The sequence below is a fragment of the Heterocephalus glaber genome, unplaced genomic scaffold, assembly GCF_053883595.1.
Source record: "Heterocephalus glaber isolate CG9 unplaced genomic scaffold, H.glaber_assembly_v1.0 deba00001608, whole genome shotgun sequence".
NCBI lineage: Eukaryota > Metazoa > Chordata > Mammalia > Rodentia > Bathyergidae > Heterocephalus > Heterocephalus glaber.
The window spans coordinates 39,147,598-39,167,085 of NW_028258379.1; the positions used below are offsets into that span (position 1 = coordinate 39,147,598).

Genomic DNA, 19,488 nt, shown 5'->3' on the forward strand with positions numbered 1-19,488 from the left:
GCAGGTTGGTGCAGCACCCTGCAGCTGGTCACACCTTTGGAGCTGCCAGTTAGCCAGCTGGTCCCTGCATGGGAGCAGCTCGGGCTAACCCAGGGCTGCTGTGCGCTTTCGGGTTTATGCGCGTGGGTCTAAATGATCAGAGCATTGTTTTATGCACATGTCTTCCTTATCCCTGGTTATAACAGTGACACTTAATGATAATCATTTGTGTGAATCTGACACACTAAGAAGTCTCAGACTTGCCTCAACTCACCAGAGAAGAGAATATTTTACTAAACAGTTACTTCTCTTGGTGAGTGGTATACATAATTAAATTGGGATAAAGGCTTTTTCATCTCTGGTGTTTAATAAAAAGTAATACATGACGGGCTGGGGATTTAGCTCAGTGGTTCCGGCATCTGCCTTGTAAACGCCAGGTCCTGAGTTTGATCCCCGGTACCAAAAAAAAAAAAAAAAGTGATACATGAAAATAAAGTTAACAGTATATACAGTGTTATATAGGTATGTTACCTATATAACAACATTTGGCCTGTATTCCCATTGATCAAACTACAGTCAAGAGCTGTAAACCATAGGAAAGCTGAATGGCACTCGCAACTGTATGTCTTTGATAGCCCTAAACTTGACGTCACAGCTGAGGAAGAGCTGGCCATTGCATAGTGTGTGTGGCATGTGGCCTGGTTTCCCTACCAACTGCATCAGATGTTCCTTCTGAACATGCACCGAGCTCATTTCCTGAGTTTCCCCGTATAACCTTGTCTCTTCCTGCTGCTTGCTCCTTAAACTGTCTGTGGAGAGAACGAATGCAAGTGGGGTGTGGCCTTGGAGCTCTGGGGACCTCCCTCCCTCCTTTACTCCCTGCCTCTGTGTGGACCGTCCATCTGTGTCCCCTGCCTCTGTGTATGGTGTCTGCAAGTGGAAAATACTTCATGGGTTAACACCTCAGAGCTGGAAATACGGCCTGAGAACTTGCTTTTCGTTCTCCTGAGAGAGCTCATCCTGACTTCTCAGCAGTGGAGCTGGAGGGTGTCGCAGCATGCTCACTGCCAGATGAAACCACTGGGGGTGGCACTTGGCTGCCAGCCCACGTTTGCCTGTTGGAGTTGACCTGCTGGCTGTATTTCCAGGAGGTAGAGAGGTTCTGGGGGCGCCCTCTGCCTCTGCTCCTCCCCAGGCGGCCTTCCCAAAGCACATGCTGGGGACGCGGAGCACGCGGCACGAGGCTGCCGACACGCAGGGAGCTGCGGTGCCTCCAGGGCTTTGTCGTGTTTGTGCTCACAGTCGTGGCAGCTTCATCGTGATCTTTCAGGGTCTCACACAATTAATTTTTTGCAGTCCTAAAATACTGAAGGTTTCTAACCTAGACAGTTTCTCCTAATCCACCCAAAGAAGCCATGGAACACCCTGGCAGTTCTTTCCCCTGACTTTGATGGGACTCGTGCGATTGAAGCGCTACTGTGAACTTCATTTAGGTGCGGCAGTGGACACCCGGGGAGGGGCCGCCATCTTGTCCCTTCCTGGGAGCGGCCCCCCCACCTCACTGAAGGCCTGTATGTCTCGTAAGAGGCCCCTCCTGCGGTGCCTGTGTGTTTGTAGTTTGCTGCGAGCACTGGCTTTTTCTTGGAGCAGCCAAGCGCCAAAATGTTGGCTTCAAAAACATCTCTCTCGGCACCATCTCCCGAGTATCACACTGACTTATATTTCCGTACCTCCCCATCTCACTGTGAGCCTCCAGAGACAGGATGCAGGGTATGCTGAATCTTGCAAGTTTCCAAGGAAGCAAAGATGAGACCAAGACACAGGTCCATTGGGGAGCCCAGGGAAAACATTGTGACACACACAGATGTGCTAGAGATGGCGTGGGAGGTGGGTGCGTGGATTCAGACTTCTGAGGAAAGCACGTGGGTGTGGGGCAGCCCAGGGAAGAGGCCAGGTGGCAGTGGCCAGGCCAGCACGGGGCAGGGCCGTGTGTGTACAGGGTGAGGCCGAGGCAGAGGGGAGGACAGCAACCCCAGGCGTTGGTGCCGGAGGGGTGTCATTCGTGGAAAGGACCGGCTAGGGTTACACGTGGGGCTGGGGAGCTGGACCTTTTCCCCCAAAATGTGAAAGAGCTGGCAAGAGAAAGTGGCACAGATAGACGTGGTTTTCGGGAGCCCTACTGGTGACAGCAAGCAGATGGGCCAGGACAGGCCTGGCCCAGAGGGGCCTCCAGGAGGAGAGGGAGATGCTTGGCAGAGCAGGTGGCACCAGAGGACTGAGAACCATTAGTGCTGGGGGGAGAAACAGCCCGGAAGCTGGCTCTAGCAAGGGAGTGGCCCATTTCCAAAGATTTGGAGGGGCATGGACTGCCTGGTGGACGTAGAGTTGAGAAGAGGGAGGGCTTGAGCTCACTGGGTGGTGAGAGCCTCAGAAAGGGCTGACGCCTGTCATCCCAGAAACAGGCAGAGGAGAAAGGCAGGTGTCCCCTGCCACAAGGAAGCCAGGAGGGTGCAGCATAAGAGAGGCAGAGGGTATCCTGGGCCAGTGGCTGTGCGAGAGATGAGAGCGGAAACCAGACAGAGGAGCCAGGTGATGAGGAGGCCAGCGCTAAGGTACTGTCCGTGGACAGCACTCATGGACAGAGGGCTGCCAAGGCTGGGGGTGTGGGTGGACAGCGGCCTGGGTGGAGTCCCGGCCTCCCTTCCTGCCCCCTGGGAGCACAGATGCCTGGCCCTCTGTGCCTTGGTCCTCGAAGCCCCTGCACAGTCCCAGGAGGGAAGCACTCAGCACGGCTCCGACCACAGCAGGCATTTGGGCTCCTTCCTGCTCCCAGAAGCAGAAAGCCTGTGGGCCAGGGTCCTGGCTGGTGACAAGCCACCTGCAATTCCCGCCAACCTGGCCCACCCGGAGCCAGGAGGAGTGGAAGGGGGAGCAGTGGAAGTGCACCCTGAACAGAGGGGTCCTGACAAGCAGTAGCCCTGCCAGCAGCTCCAGTGCAGGCAGCGAGGGGGAAGGCGGCAAGGGGCCCAAAGGGCTAATCCAGGTCGAGTTTGCTTTAGTTGTGAGCAAGATACTGTAGATGTGGCAAAAAAGCTTAAGCAAGTTAGGGAGACCCTAAAAATATGGGACAAAGGAAGAGAGGCATGCAGGGCCAGCCACCTCCTCGAGGTTGATGTTAGAAAATCAAGGAGGAGACCACTGCATCTGCAGTCATGAGCAGAGGACAGGCAGTGAGACACGAAGGTGCTGGCCATGAAGCAGCCCAGGACCAGCCTCGCCATGTTGCGTGGGTTTGGCTCCCATGGAGCCAGAACATCAGAGGCTAAAGGTGGCTATGGGCCAGCAGTGTGTCAGACACAGGGGCTCATGAGAGGGACGTGGAGTGACCTGGGACCTGCAGGAGTCCAGTCCCGTGGCCTGGACTGCAGGTGGACAACAGGTTTCTGGTGTTCGGCAGGCAGCAGGGCCTGCAGACTGCAGTGGGCAAGTTTATCTCCCTGAGTGGGCTTCCGGCAGGAGAGGGCCCCCAGGGAGGGTGACGGGGAAGACGTGTCCCTGGCAGGAGTGCAGAGCCGAGCACCTACCGAGAGTGACTCCACACTTTGCATTGCAGTACACAGTGTATAGCCAAGCCAGCACCGTGAGCATGCCGGTTGCAATGGAGACAGATGGGCCTCTGTTTGAAGATGTGCAGATGCTGAGAAAGACAGTGAACGACGAGGCTCGTCAGGTAACAGTGCACTGAGCCCAGCGGGGAGGTGCCCTCTGCAGAGCAGCTAAGAATACATGTGCTCAGGAGGTGACGCCATGTGTGCCAGTGCCTTTCATTCGAGCGAAAGTTAAATTTTGGTAGTCTCATAGGAAACATTTTACCTCCACATCTCAGTGATCAAATTACTAGAAGCGATTTTTAATGACTAAATATGTGCCTGCAAATGTGTTTCTTCATTTTTAACAATAATAACCTCAACTCTGATCTATTCTTTAAATGTTAACTTGAGCTCAAGCTAAAGCTGAGCGGTAATATCTTGCTTTTCCCTTTGGACCCCTCTTACTTCTGCTCTGATGCAGAGATGCTCCCTTCAGCTCTCCTGGCAGCTATTAACATCCCTTGCTCGGTCCTTGTCCCTCTGGGAGGGTCTGGGCCGGGGCCTGGCGGCAGGCGGGCCTCTGTAGGAGGCCCATGGTGCGCCCGCTCTGTGGTCCAGCTCTACTGTCTTAGGCAGGATCTGGATTCTCCCAGGACGGCTCTTCCTCCAGAGTCGGACCCTGCAGAGACAGGCCTTCCAGGGCCAGGCCAGAGTCCTGCTTGGCCTGAGCAGCGCTGGGCCCTGTGTTCTTCTGGGTTTCAAGTACCTGGAAACAGACGTAACCCTAAATGGCCTGGGGACACTGGCTTTTCTGACGTACAAACTTTAGCGCTCTTTGGCCTGGGAAAGAATTCCTGAACACAACTAGCACTAAAATTCTGCAAGGTAAAGAGTGAGTTGGCTGAAACTAAGCTATTAGTGCGTACCTTTTACCTGTGGTTTATAAGTGCCAGTGTCATTAGGAGCACAGTTACATAGAGAGAGCTTATTGAAATCTCTTTTGTTTGATTTAAGAAAATCATATATCCCCGCTGATGAGACAGGATGAGGCACTAAAAGGAGCTCAATGTAGCCAGTCCTGGCCGTGCTGTCCCCACGGCAGCTGCGAGCCACGTGTGTGTGCAGAGTGCTTGAGACGGTGCCAGCCTGAAGCAGGCCGTGCTATAGGCATAAACAGGCACACACTGCAGGGCTCAGTATGAGGAGAGAAGCAAAGCAGTCGTTTTAATTGCTGATCATGTGTCAGGATGGTCATACATTGGCCCCTCTGGGTTAAATAAAATTGCTGTGCTGTATATCTTTACTGTGGCTGCTGGAAGACTGGGGTCACGAGCACGGCCAGAGTCCTGTTTCTACTGAGCAGCCCCGGGCCCTGTGGTTGTCCCAGTCCCCAGTGTCTCCCTGCCACGCTAATCCACGCTCAGGTTAGAAGCAAAAACACGGGCATGAATACTTGCAGCTCCTTAGAGCTGGAAAATACTGAAAGTGGAGTGGGAAAACTGAAACCTTACTGAACACCAGTAGCTACTGTTTTAACTACTTCAGTTGGAGTCTGTGCAGCACTTTCCTCGTGATGATCATTCTTAGCAGTGAGTAGATTTCATCAAAACATGAAAATCTGTATTTTCTCTCCTGTTTAAAGGGTGTTATTTTCCTCCTTCTTGATTTTTTTTTTTTAACTTGGAAAGAGATGTTTGGTTTGGTTTTTGTTTGTCTGTTTGAGAGGGTCTTGCTGTCCCCCCAGGCTGACCTTGAACTCTCAGTCCACTGCCTCCTGGGTGCTGGGGTCATGGGCCTGCGCCACCACCACGTTTGGCAAGGGACGCAGGGCACTTTTTGGATTCTCATTTCGATTTTACAAAGTTGGTCATAGGCAGGCCAGCTGGCCCCTTACCTGCCGACACTCAGAAGCAAATCAGGATGTTGTCCACTCTATGGAGAAGCATGCCTGGGAATTTGTAACCTTCTTTCATTTTTAAGACACCTGGGCCATACAACATTGAAAGGAAGTTGATGGTTTACAATCTATTTCTTTTTTTGTTTTTTCTTTTGAGACAAGGTCTCACTGTGTAGTCCAGGCTGGCCTCAAACTCACTGTGACCCTCCTGCCTCAGCCTCCCAGGTGTTGGGATTTCAGGCATGCACCACCATGCCCAGATAAACCTATTTCTTACACATTAAATATTTGAAGGTTGGAGAATTTTCTTTTTGTTACATTCTTTAAGTCAAAATCAAAGCTAGAAAAAGCATAAACTGTGCCCAAAATATAATGAAGCTGAGACATATTTACCATTTACTTCTATTCTGTAATAGATCAAGAACTTGTTCAAGAATGCAGACCAAAATAGCATTCTTGTCTGGAGTAAAACTGTCTCCAAGAGTGGGTTGGGGCTAGGCATGGTGGTGCACACCTGTGATCCCAGCTGCTTGAGAGGTTGAGGCAATGCAGCAAGACCATGGCTCAAAATAACACTATTTTAAATGCCTGGGCATGTGGCTCAGTGCTGGAGTGCTTGGCCAGCATGCACAAAGCCTTGGGTCCAGCGCCCAGTACCAGAGACACAGTGGGCTCCCATGTTTGTAGCCACCCAGTGCAGCCCTCCCCTCCCGGCTGGGCCCTGGGTCCTCTGACCTTAGCTGGACAGGTGCTCTTCCAGGAGGATGCCTATGGGCGACAGGAGGAACCGGCCCTGCATCTCTGCCCATCTAGCTCCAAAGAGAGATGTGGACAGGATATTTCTGGGAGAATTCCTATGGCCCCTTTGCTTCCTTGTTTGTTTTTGTGATTCCTGAAACTGGGTTATATAACTCAGTTGTATAATTGTGTAATTAACATTCTTACAAAAATCACCCCCCCTTGGCTGGAGATTTAGCTCAGTGGCTCTGGTGCCTGCCTCACAAGCACAAGGTCCCGAGTTCGATCCCTGGTACAAAAAATAAAAAAGAAAAACAAAGAACTATCTCCATACACTCTTTTGGGTGGGGGATTTAGCTCAGTGGTCCCACTGCCTGCCTCCAAGCGCAAGGTCTTGAGTTGGATTCCCGGTACCAAAAAAACAAATAAACAGACAAAAATCACCCCCCCACACACCTTCCCTTCAGATCTCTGTGGATCATGTTCCCAAGTCAGAAAGTGAATCTCAGGTGGGAAGATGATGCCAAGGAGAAGTCACTTCTCCCCAAATTCACACAGTCGCCATTGGGTCCCAGCTGGCTTTTCTGTCTGTCTCTGTCTCTCTCTGTCTCTCTCTGTCTCTCTCTCTCTCTCTCTCTCTCTCTCTCTCTCTCTCTCTCTCTCTCTCTCTCTCTCTCTCGGTTGTGAATTCAATCCCCAGTATCAAAAAAAAAAAAAAGAAAAATTAGCAAATTGGCCAGGTGTAATCCCAGCACTCAAGAGGCTGAGGCAGGAGGATCTTGGTGAGTTCAAGGCCAACCTGAAATACACAGCCCCTGTCTCAAAAAAAAAAAAAAAATTGGCAAACTGATTCTAAAATTCCTATGGAAATGCAAGAGAACTAGAGTAGCCAAAATAACTGAAAAAAGAACAGAATTGGAAGATTGATATTATCCAGTGTCAGGACTTAGAGATTTCAATGGGTTAACTGAATTCATTAAATCAATAAAATTCAGTTATATTTCAGCATATATAGATGAGGATATTTATGAAGTGTGGATTCTAAAGTATAATATTTGAATGGTATACGCTTTAATTTGAAAATATTTGGTGTCATCTTTCTGAAATTCCCAGAAACAATGATGTTAAAGCAAAAAAAAAAAAAAAAAAGTTCTAAGCTGCAGGAAAAATAAGTGTCCACAAGTTGGTAGCTAGACTGACATAAGTTACAGCTAAAAATCAAGCTCTTAGATTTTTATATTTAGCAGTTTGAATATTTTCAACTTTATTTGCAGCTAACTTGATTCTAAAACAATTGCACATTCCTTTAAACTGGCTTGAATGTGCGGTGCAGAGAGGGTGAGAGGTGAGTCATGGAGCCACAAGAGAGGGGCACAGGGACCTCATGCCAGGGGAGGTACTTGGTCCAGTTTTCCTGAAGAAATTCAGGTTTACCTGTCAGAAGCACTGCTTGGATTTCCTGAGAAACGTGTGTAACTTCATACAGAACATCCAAAGAAAATGAGTAAGTTTGATGTGAATGACACTGACATCGGAGACATTTAAAATGGTTCCAATTCTCATTTTTAACAGTTGGTCGGGAGAAAAGCAATGTCCACTATGCAAGTAAGGAAGGTGTAGAGAGGCGGAAGGTGGGCAGTGCCGGTACTCGTCCCTACAGGCATAGAGGTGTTTAAGGCTGTATCGGCGCAAGGAACTGACGGCTCACTTTGTGTACATGAAGTATTTTCCCTTTTCTCCCTGTCATTCCAGCTTGTGGTGGGCGGGACAGAGCGAAAGAAACGTGGCCCCTCAACAAATTTTGATTAGTGCTGGCCCAAATTAAGGAGTTAAGTTTGAATTATGAGAGGAAACAACCCTCACAGGTCACTCCTGCGCAGCGCCTTGGGTCCTGCCATTGCCCCAGCAGCGGGCCTCACGCGCACCTGTCCGTCCGCGCAGAGGCGGCTCAAGCCGCACCATCCTGCTCCCGCCACGACGCAGGCCTGTCAGCCCCGCTGTCCACGCCCTGCCCGCTTGTAGGCCGACCGTCTGCATGATGCCTCCCCCCACCTCCTGTTTCTCTCATTTGTCCTCTCGTAGTCTGTAAAGTCACCCTCTCCACATACCAATTTGAAATGTCTAGCTGTGTCCCTCGGCTTCCTGCCCTTCCACCAGCTCTGGGTCAAGTTGGTTTTCTCAGCTGTCTTCGTTGGGTCCAGTTCCAGGGCTCGCTTGCTGCCTTTCTCTATGAGAATGTTTGTTCTCTTTGGAGTGCCTGTTTCAGTGGTATATTTCGTGTATATAAAAATCCTGGTTTTGCTCTGCTTTGTTTTGTCTAGCAGAGCAGCGTACAATGGGAGTGAAATTCAGGGTGGGATTTCACCTGAGTTTCTGATGGGTTGAAGGCCACCCTGCTGTACCAGCTAAGTGCTCTCAGGAGCACAGCGGCTGGCCATGGACAGTCCTCGGGGCTGTGGCCCTGCACCATCTCCCGAAGTGGCTTCCAGGGGAAGAGACCAAGGCCCTGCCTTTACATGGCGAGTAGTGGTGTTGAAACCCATTCCTGGAAATGATCCTTGAATGTTACCATCACACAGGGTTCTTTTTAAACCTTGATGTTTTTGCTGTTTCCATAGATAACTGTGCAAAGAAACCTGCTTTTTTAAAAAAAAAAAAAAAAACAGCTCTGCAAAAAGTGGGCTTTTCATTTATGACTTATGAGGTCCTGAAATCTTTCATTAAAGCAAAGAAAAGCACGTTTTACACACCATGCCCAAATCAGAGATCTGGAATCTCTGAGAAGTTGCTATGTTGAGTTTTTTTGTTGTCAGATGATTCACTTCAAACAAGTTTTCTCTAATAGATATATCACAAAATAATCTATTTTCTTTAGGGTTTGTTGGTTGGTTGGGGTTTTTTTCTTGTTGTTGTTTTAAGACAAGGTCTTGGACCGTGGATTTAGCTCAGTGGTTTCCCTGCCTGCTGTGCAAGTGCAAGGACCACAGTTCGATCCCCGGTACCAAAAAAAAAAAAAAGACAAGGTCTTCCAGCACTCAGGAGGCTGAGGCAGAAGGATTGCCACAAGTTTAAGCCCAGCCTGGGATACGTAGTGAGTACACAGTGAGACCCTGTCTCAAAAAAAAAACAAAAACAAAGTCTTGCTGTTTAGTCCAGGATGGTCTTGAACTCACTGTGTAGCCCAGGCTGGCCTCGTACTTGTGGCAATCCCCCTACCTCAGCCTCCCAAGTGCTGCAATTACAGGTGTGTGCCACCACACCTGATTTTATTTTCTTTAATACTATCTTCATTTTGATGGAGACCCTGAACACAAAGGAAAGAACTTGGAATCAAAAAGATTGCTAAATAATTGGCCATCATCTCCTGGCACGTACATTCTGCCTGGATGATTTGGATGGTTTCTTGTTTTAAAATAGTGGTGTTAATGCAGTGGCTCCCTTTCAAATGGAATCTCCTGTTTAACAATTCCTCATGAAAATGAATGCTCAGGCACCTCTTTCATTGCAGATCCAGTTATCTAAATCGTCTGACACAACATGAGATTCACTTAGTTAACATAATTAAACCAAAATTTCCTAAACTTCAGAAAAAGGGCTGGGGATTCAGTTCAGTGGTTCCGCCACCTGCCTCGAAAGCGCAAGGACCCGAGTTCAATCCCTGGTACCAAAAACAAAAAAACAAAAAAAAAACACTAAACTTCAGAAAGAGAATAGAATGGAAAAGGGAGTCTTTTATTTCTTCCCTTAATATTTGAAATTTTTATGTAAATAATCAAATGCAGTTTTTCTAACTGCTGGAAGGTTTTCTCCCCTGACTTGACCCATTCAATGCATCTTATCTTAAGTAATCTTTTTAAAAGTTTCGATAGAGGTTTTAGATATCTTACTGGCTTAAGTATATTGAGATCTGATGTGAATATATTTTTCATTGTTTTTATTTCCCTCCAAAGGAAACTTCTCCTTTCTGAAATGCTTCTGTAATGGTCACAGTGGTAAAATGGCTTTGATACCATTGTAGGAAGCAGGAGGGTTTTGTTTTTTTGGTACCGGGGAATGAACTCAGGACCTTGTGCTTGTGAAGCAGGGGGCAGAACCACTGAGCTACATCCCAGCCCAGCAGGAGGGTATGTAGGGGATTTACTGAACCTGGTGAAATCTGCAAACGCTACCTGCCCACTGCAGACCAGGTGCCAGTGCCGCACTCGGGCCCCTCCACTAGCCGTGAATGTGTTTTAGTGGACAGGGTGTTTCTGATGGAAAACCATGATGAGACGCTCACCCCTGGCTGTGGCCACGGAGCCTTAGCAGGTAGGGCCCATCTGCTTGGTAACCCTCCCCTGGCTTCTGAGTCAGCAGCGAGCTCATGCTCGGATGGATGGCTTAGTTTGTAGCCAATGGCACTGCCTTTTGAATTCCAGGCGCAGAAAGATCCGAAGAAGGACCGTCCCCTTGCGCGCCGCAAGTCCGAGCTGCCTCAGGACCCCCACACCAAGAAGGCCTTGGAAGCTCACTGCAGAGCCGACGAGCTGGTCTCGCAGGGTGGGCCCTAGCCTCGGGGCGGTGGCCGGCCTGCCCGCTCCTGGTTCTGTAGAAAGTCCATACTGTCTGCGCCGTACCATCAGTCACTCAGAGTCAGAGCTTCCTCCAGCCCCGTTCTGTAGGCAATAACGCGTGTCTGCCTCAGCTCAGATTAGGTGTTCAAACAATGGTGGCTTCTCGGACCCCGGCAGCCGAGCTAGTGGATGGCGGCATTCTCACCGTGTCCTCAGCACCCCAGCACGGCGCTAAGTAAGCCGGTTTCCCAAAATCAGAGCTCTAGGAAAGCACCCTGGTCCTCATCTTCATGTTCTACCCAAACGGAATCTGTGATCCTTTAAAATAGGTGGTTCTAGATAACATCGATGTTTTTCAAATCAGAGGAACAGTTTTAAAAAGTATTGCCTATTTTTTAAGACTTTACAACCTTTGAAATTGTTTCCACGTGACTGTCATGCCTGCAGTTTTTGTTTAATCTCACAGAAATGGCTCTTGCTTTCATGTTGTCACAGCCTTCTGGGAAGTGATGTGACAATGAGCGGCCGCCGCACCTGTGAGGTGTCCTTTACTGTGGTCAGTGGCGTGCGCGCCATGTCCTACTTCTCTTGCATCTACCGAAAGCCATATTTCCAGGTCTCCGGTACAGCACCAGGATTCCAAGAGTAAGCTTACAGAAGGGGTTTATTTTTAAAAGCTTTCTGTATCTATCTACCTTGACTTGAATTGGAGTTGTAAAATTATGTGTTCGTATTTTTATTCGGAGAATCAACTTTCATCTCCTTACACTGTTGCCCTTCAACAAGGCTCCTAAATCAATAAAATTATAGTCTAAGAATTCCACATTTTGTAGAAAGTTAGGGCAAGACCATTTTGCGCTAAGCCAGTTCTTGGCCTGATGCAGACTGCAGATGCCTTGGGGTGGAAAGTAGCAGAAACGGCCCCGTGGGGCCACGGGCCCTGCTGTGACTTGGTCTGAGGCTTTGAGGAAGCTGGGGGCTGGCGCTGAGCGAGCCTCCCTGTGAGGAAGCGCACAGGGCCCCAACCTCACGAGGAAACAGTGTCTGAGTTTTCATCAGTCTTCAAATGCTGCTATATATTTCACAGGCTCCCTGCATGGATTAAGCTTTTGTTTTAGATGGAGTAGCACGAGGAGAAAACCCTTTAAACTTAGTGCTTTGTCTACTCTTCATTTCTCTCAGGGTGGCCAGTATTTTGACTTATTTATCCTGCTTGAAAGCTACTTGAGATGTGTACTGCTATTCTAAACAGTGACTAGTTTCTTTTGTCTCTGGCATATATATAACTTAATGTTAAATGTCTTGATGCATAAGAGATAAAATGTGGCTTCTTTTAGGATCTGATTTTTATTCGTGGTCTCGGGTATCCATGAAAAGATTGTGAAAATCAGACATTGCTCCTTGTGCGGCTGCAGCGCCTGCTGCTGGGGTTCCTGTAGGTCCACTGACGACAACGCTTGTTTCCTTGTGTCCTGGAGGAAACTCAGCTCGGGGAGGGAATTCCCGTGGCGAGAGCAGAGCAAGCACAAAAGGAAAGCATTGCCCAGTGGAGGTGGACCAGTCAGTCCACTTGGTGAGGAGAACACTTCCTGAGAAACTTGACAGTAGCTATCCATTGTACCATTATGAAACCTATGATTTAAAAATGTTTAGATGCCTTCTCCTTTTGAAGGAAAAAGGGTGCTTTTTATTGTATAAAGCAGCGTCTTCTGTATTTTGATATACCATTGTTTGAACTTCTGTCCTTAGCTGGTAGGTTCTCAGATATCCCTGACCCGGATGTCCGGTGTGTTGGTGAGAGAGATTTCTGGGAAGCCTGTCCTTCTGCCCTCGGAAAAAGCAAGCTGTCAGGGTGGGGTGACTATGTAACGCTCCACCTGTCAGAACATCTTTCGGTCTAGGTTTTATTTCTGCTCTTTATTGAAGACAAACATTCACCAATAAGGGAAAAGGAAAAACAGTTTTGAGAGAAACTCATTTTCTTTGACAAGAGTATTACTTACTTTTTTGGCCTATTAAAATTTCCTCATTAGTACTCAGATTCCCTGTGCTGACTGTTCGACTTCCATGTTATTAGAGAGGGACACTGTTTACTCTGTACCGAACTGATCTCCAAAGTCCTGCATTGAAAATAAACTGGTGACTGTTTTTCTTCATAAAGTCCTGCGTGGCATCTTCACTCTTTCCCAACGCATCTGTACACCAGAAATGTCACAGTTCCCAGTGTCTTTTTAGTGTGGCTTTAGTATGGCTTCCTTTTACTATTGTACATACATTGTATCTTTGTTTTATGGTAATAAGTAATAAAAATGTAGACTTCATATTTTGTACAAAATGTCCTATGTACAGAATAAAAAAGTTCATAGAAACAGCAAAAATAGGTAAGTGGCACAATTATTTTCTTTAGAAAATAACTGTAACCTTATGTTTTAGTGAAATGTTAAGTACCAACATATTTTTTAACATTTTGTAATTCAAAACTTTTTGTTTTGACATTGTTTATGAAGAGAAACTTCATACACTTGCCATTTAATATGCTCTTTTATCTAATTTTAAAAAAAAACTCTAAGAAACAGTGTATTATATGGACTAAATAAAGAACATGTGAATTTTATTGCTCATCCTGAAACTAAATTCAGTCCTGGTTCGGGACAGGCTGGTGCTGCTGTTCTCAGGCTGCGGCAGGGCAGGGCAGGCCAGGGCAGGGCCGGGCAGGGCAGGGCCAGGCCAGCTGCTCAGACTGGGGCCGGAGGGTGGGAAGCTGGAGTCCCTCGTCCAGCCCACCGATCAGTGCCAGCTTTTCAAGCCAATTCTTCAAGCCAAGTTTTTAATTCTTTCATGGGAAAAGCTTGAGCAACATTTTATAGGCACCTCTTGTTTTTTGAGGAAGCAAATGTGATTCAGGATGCAATGTATAGAAATTGAATTAATGTGAGTTCTAATTAGGGTTGTTGTTTTTTTTTTTAGAAATTCATAAAGAGAAAATAAGCCATGGCAATAGAGCAGAGTTGCTGAGAGAGGAATTTAGGATCCCGGCCAACCTACCTCCTCCTTAACTGAGCTCATTACCATCACGGGTGTCCTTACTGAAGGCCATGACAGGGCTGGGATAGGGAAGCTTCCGGAAGTCCCAAGAGAAGCCCCCCCCGGCCCCGCGCGCGCCGTGGGGCCTGGCATGGGTGGGGCACCCCTGGGGCTGGTGGTCTCTCCAGCTCCCCTGCTCCTTCAGAGGGGTGCTGGGTGCAGGCTGAGCCTAGGCGGTGAGGCAGTGAGGCTTTGCACCCAGCTCTGTGGTGGAGCCCCTCGGGGCTGGGTGGGGACTCTGGAGAGCCACAGCTGCCCACTCCTGCCAGGAGCAGGCTCTGGCCAGAGACACTTTGGGTCTGAGGCAGTGACTTAGATCCCCGCTCCACAGACCGGCAGGTCCCCAGCGCTCTGCTCCGCTCTTGCCATGGGGGACACTGGTGGGCCGTAACGTCCCAGAGTGGGGATGTCTTGGGAGGAGTGATGATGGGCAGATGCACCTCCCCCTGTGGCGGCCAGAGGTCCCGAACAGCTCTCCAGCTCTCCAGCTCTCCAGCTCTCCACTCTGCTTCCTGGAGAACTGGAGTTGCGATCAGCAGCTCCCGCCTCACCCCTGCCTGCACCCTAGAGCCAGGCATGGCAGGCTCACCCGGGCCACTGCCCCTCCTCATCACAGATGAGGAGACTGAGGCACACAGCGCTCAAGGCACCTGGACAAGGTCTTGACTCATGCAGCCTGGCCTAGATGCCAGCCCGGCACCACCCCTGGATGACAGAAAGCACAGGTGAGGGCGTCTGGGAGCCCCCCAGGTGGGCAGGGTGCCCAGGGGATCTGCATTGCACTGCAGGGAGCTGATCATGAGTGGCTGTGGGCGCAGGTGGGAGAGACATGCGCTTGACCTCTAGAGCCCAGAGAGCCGCATTTCAACAATTTGGAAACCAGCACATCAGCCTCTGTTCTCATTAACTTTGTGTTACTGATAATGAACCTGTAAAATTACCAGAGATTTAGCTCATTTAATATATATGGTTTTACACAAGATTTGACCAAAAAAATGGGTTCTGCTACCAGAAAGTTTGAAATCCACTAAATTTAACTTTTTTGTTGTTGTTTTGGTTTTGCTTTGGAGAAGTGAACGGTCCTAGAGTGGAGAGACAGCTCCAAGTAGTTAGGCGCCCAGCATCCCCTCCCCGGGCCCCGTGTCTCTAGGGTCTTTCTGCTTTTCCAGAAGCATCAAGTAGACTCGGCAGAACTTTGTGCAGGGAGGCAAGGCCAGAACTAGAACCTTTCTCTGCTCACACCTGGCCCAAGGTCAGGCTGGCCTGCCTTGCTCTTGTGGGAATTGTACAGAGACAGTTAAGCTGAGCTGAGCTGAGCACTAGGGTGTGGGTGTGTCCTGGAGGATGCAGTCTAACCCACTGTCAGTCACCCCAGAGTTCTTTGGCCCAGCCTCTGAATTTCTATACCAGACACAGCCAGCAGCAAGCACTTTTGGTGAACATCAGCACAGTGTGATGGAGGAAGGACCCGGAAGGCTGGGGGCCGGGTGAGGACTGGGGGAGCCCCTGTGACTCAATGGACTCCCGAAGTGCAAGGCTCTGGGGGTGTGCGTGAGCCCCTCACTCCCTGGCTTGTTCTCACGGGGTGACCTCACCAGGCTGCATTTCTCTTTCCAGAATACATCTGGTAGAAGCCGGCGTTGAACTAGTTACAGGTTTAAGGGCACCCTGCCGCCAGTGTCTGACCCATTAGCTAGGGCTATGCTGAGCCCCCTGCTCAGCCCTCCCGCAGGATTCTCTCCGTGGGGAGTCACAAGCCAAAGCTCCCACTCCATCTTGAGGCAGGTGAACAGGCTCTGGGGTCGCCCTTAATTAGACCTAGAAGCTGTTAAAAGTGGGTCCCCCATGAAGTGACCCCCAGAGGGCTTGCACTGCCTCAAGGTTAGAGCAGGCTCTTTGCCTTCTGAACAGGAACCCACACTGAAGCCCCAGCCTCTTATAAACCAGAGTGCCGTGCACCACAGGCCCAAAAATCAACTCACCCAGGGTGCATGGCGAGGCTGGGCTTGAGCTGACTTGGGTGGTTGTTGATGCCAGTGTTACTACTGAGTTAACTTGGGCCCTTTTCTTCCATGTTGTCAATGCCCAGATGATTCCACAGTGCATTGCTTTGCTAGGACACCTAGAGGTTCCTTCTTTCATCTTGGGTTTCAAAAAGACCAGGGTGGGGAATGTGCTTCAGTGGTACAGCGGCAGAACACTTGCCTGGCATGTACAAGGCCCTGGGTTCCATCCCAGCACCACCCCCAAAAAAGTATACAAAGCTTGCCATGTAGAACAAAATAATCGTTACAGAGGCAGGGTGGTGTCAGACCAGCACGCCAGGTAGAGAGAAGAAACTACTCCTGGGAGCCATGGCCAGCAGTGCGGATGAGAGACAAGGGCTGTTGAGCAGTCAGGAAGCCTCTAGCCACCTTCAGGGAGGCAGCTAAAAGGACCCACCAAGGTGAGTGAAGCTGCTCCCAATCATGGTTGCAATTTCTGACACAGAACAGACACCTTAAAGTCAGAGGGAAAAGGTGACAGACTTCAGAGTTGCCGATGTGCAGTTCTCCTGCACCTTGGTACCCAGGGTCTTGGGCCTTAGTCACAAGTGTATTTGGCCTTTGGGTCCAGCCCCTCCAGGCACAGAGCTGATGTCCTGTGGCCCAAGACCCCCACCACAATCTTGTTGTTACTGGCATGGGTATCCATCACGGCACAAGACTAATAGGTAAGCAAAGGCCCACTTCCTGGTCAGGACGTCCCCAGGGCTTAGTGGCCACCTCTGGGAGCTGGGGACAAAGGCCAGCTCCTCTTTGGCCCTGGTTAACCCAACACTGAGTACCTCCCTCCCTAGAAGAAAAACAAGCACAGAGAAGGTTGTGAACTTGGCCAAGAAAATGACAGCAGTGCAGGGGTCCCATGGTCGTGCCTGGACCCCTGGGAGTCAAAGCTCTTCTCACTGCACAACCCCAGGCAAACAGCGAGAAGGGGCTTGTGAGCTCCATGTCAGGCCAGCTTTCTGGTTCGTCTGAACGAGCAGAGGCCTCCGAAATGAGACGGAACGCTGCTGAGTGGAAGGAGCAGAGCCTGAGGAATACGGGCTGGTCTCAACTCAGGAGGGAGCCGTTCCATTCCTTTAAATAGCTAAAGGATGACTTTTACCTACTATCTTTCTCTTTTGGTACCGGGGATCGAGTTCGGGATCTTGCGTTTGTGAGGCAGGCAGTGGCACCACCGAGCTAAATCCCTGGCCCTACTTTCAACTTATGGAAGCCAGGCCTTGTGTCACACACCTGAAGCCACAGGTATTCAGGAGGCTGAGGCAGGAGAATCATTTGAACCCCAGAGTTTCAGACCATCCCCAGCAGATGCTAAGACTGGTTGGTGGCTGTTTCCTGAGGAACAGGAAATTGGTGATAGTATCTCTCCCAAAACTGCTAGCCAGTGGGAAGTGGTGACTTTCAAGTGAAGACACCTGGACTAGGGGATGAAGCTCTCAGCAGTGGTGACCAGCGGAAGACCCTGCGCCTCCCAGTACGATGCCCTGAGAGGAACCCACGTGGGCTCTGCTTCTTCCTGCCCAGGGCACCTGGCTGAATCTGCTCCACACGAACTGGGCCCGGGGGGAATGATCCTCCAGAAGAAAGGCTCATCTTTGGAAGACGGCGGCGAGTTTGAGCATTTGTGTTCCCTCCCAAGCGTACGTGGAATTAATCCTCGAGTCCACGGTGTCGGGTGGTGTGGCCATGGGGGAGTCACCCTCACGAAGAGATTAGCCGCCCTCAAAAGGGGACTGACAAAGGTACTTGAGCCCTTCCACCCCCTCCTACTCCGTGAGGACAGAACCCCCACACCCCACACCCCCGGAACCAGCACTCCAGACGCCATCTCGGAAGGAGAGGGAGAGCTCTGACCACCAGCAAGCCTTTCGGTACCCTGCCCTTGCACTCACCAGGCTGAAAATAAATGCTAGTGTCGGTACAGGAGCACAGGCAGGCTGCTTAAGGACATTAGAGGCGGGAGAGCAAAGGAGAGGCGGGACAGGACTACTGCCTGCATGCTGTTACTGGCTGAGAACTGGGCCAGAAAGGAGGAGACTAGCAGGAGTTGGAGAGGGTGATGCCAGGTGCTGTTCACCGCGTTGATGTCCCGATGGGAGGTTCCTAAGAAGGTGACGGGAGGACTCCTGTGGGACTCACAGTTGGTGAGTTTACGGGGTCGGTGACCACATCAGAAAAAGACGATGTACACATACGTGTGTGTGAGAGATGAGAAGGGGCGATACGGCAGGATGTCCAAGCCCAGGCGATTTGGGCACAGGGGTGTGTGGCCCATCGGGTAGGCGAAAAACCAGAGCAGGTGCTTCAAAGGAAGAGAGCAAGGGCCGGGGATTTAGCTCAGTGGTTTCGCCGCCTGCTGCGCAAGCGCAAGGACCCGAGTTCGATCCCCGGTACCAAAAAAAAAAAAAAGGAAGAGAGCAAGTAGCCAGGGAAAGCTGCTGCAAGACCAAGTAAGGTGAGGCAGCTTGGCTGCTGGGTTGGGCACCACGGCCGTCACCACGGACCTGGGGAGAGAAATGTCAGTGGCATAGTGGAATTGGGAAGCAGGATGGTGTGTGAAGAAAGGGAGATGAGAGGCCTGGGCATCTTGTAGGTGCTGAGGATTTAGTGGGACAGAAAACAGGGACCATGTGGTGTTTGTGAAGGGGACAGGTCCTGGAAGCCACAGTGGAGGGGGTGCTCTACAACAGGCAATAGGGGATCCACTTACCACGGGGAAATGATGAAGGAAATGACATAATCAGGGCATAGTGAGAGGCCAGCACAGGGACAAAGGACAAATAGCCTGAGCACTGTACCTTTCATTCATTAAAAGCCCGACTGGTGTTTCCTTTGGAGCCAGTCAGGGACTCACATGCAGTGTTGGCCCACAGCCGTGACGCCGCAGGCTGCACATGCCCGGGAGAGAACTCCCAGTGGAACACAGCTCAGCCCTCACTCTGTAACACACTGGGTCGGATTCTCGCCTCTGCACGGACACGTCAGTCACCCTAAAAGCTGGCAGAATGAGCTTTACTCATGTAGCCTGACTCACCCACTTCAAGTTGGAAAACACCAAGAGGACAGTCACTAAGTAATTTTCAGGACTCCTGGGGACATCTGGTTGTCAGCTTTACAGTGTCCTGTTCTGGCCCTGCCTTGGAGTGACGCTGAAACGTTTCCGCCGTTGTCCTAACCTGGCCCTGAAAGCAGAGCCCCCCGGGCCGGAGACGGCCCCACGAAGGAGCAGTGCTCTCATCCTGCAACCTCCAGGCTGTGAGCCCAGGACTGGCCACCTCAGCAGAGCCCTAGGAGCTGGCCTGCTCTCGTGGGGGACCCATCTGAACCCCACATCACAGTGTGTGCCCTCAGCCACTGAGCCCAGCCCTTTCCCTGTCACTTTCCTTGTTAGGGGACTGGCTTGACCACTGTCAGAGCTCTGGTTCCCTTTTTTCTTTTCTTTTCTTTTTTTTTGGTACTGGGGATCGAACTCGGGACCTTGTGCTTGTGAGGCAGGTGGCAGAACCACTGAGCTAAATCCCCAGCTCCCCCCCTTTATTTTCTTGAGGGCTGGAATTGCAGGTGTGTGCCACTGTGTCCAGCTTACTATTTTCTCTTACTTT

At 50.2% G+C, this 19,488-nt stretch overlaps 1 protein-coding gene across 8 annotated transcripts in view; it reads left to right on the forward strand.

The window, feature by feature from the left end:
- Ppp2r5c (protein phosphatase 2 regulatory subunit B'gamma) overlaps positions 1–13,371 on the forward strand; it is a 133,718-nt gene extending 120,347 nt beyond the window's left edge. For 6 of the 8 annotated variants that reach the window (XM_021244143.2, XM_004836936.4, XM_021244159.2 and 3 more), the window contains 2 exons: positions 3,593–3,709; positions 10,623–13,371. In XM_021244143.2, the coding sequence (XP_021099802.2) occupies positions 3,593–3,709; positions 10,623–10,754 (249 nt within the window). In that variant the 3' untranslated portion in view covers positions 10,755–13,371. The remainder of the gene's footprint in view (positions 1–3,592; positions 3,710–10,622) is intronic. The other 2 variants (XM_004836937.4, XM_004836940.4) reach the window with 1 other exon arrangement.
- The last annotated feature ends 6,117 nt before the right edge of the window (positions 13,372–19,488 follow it).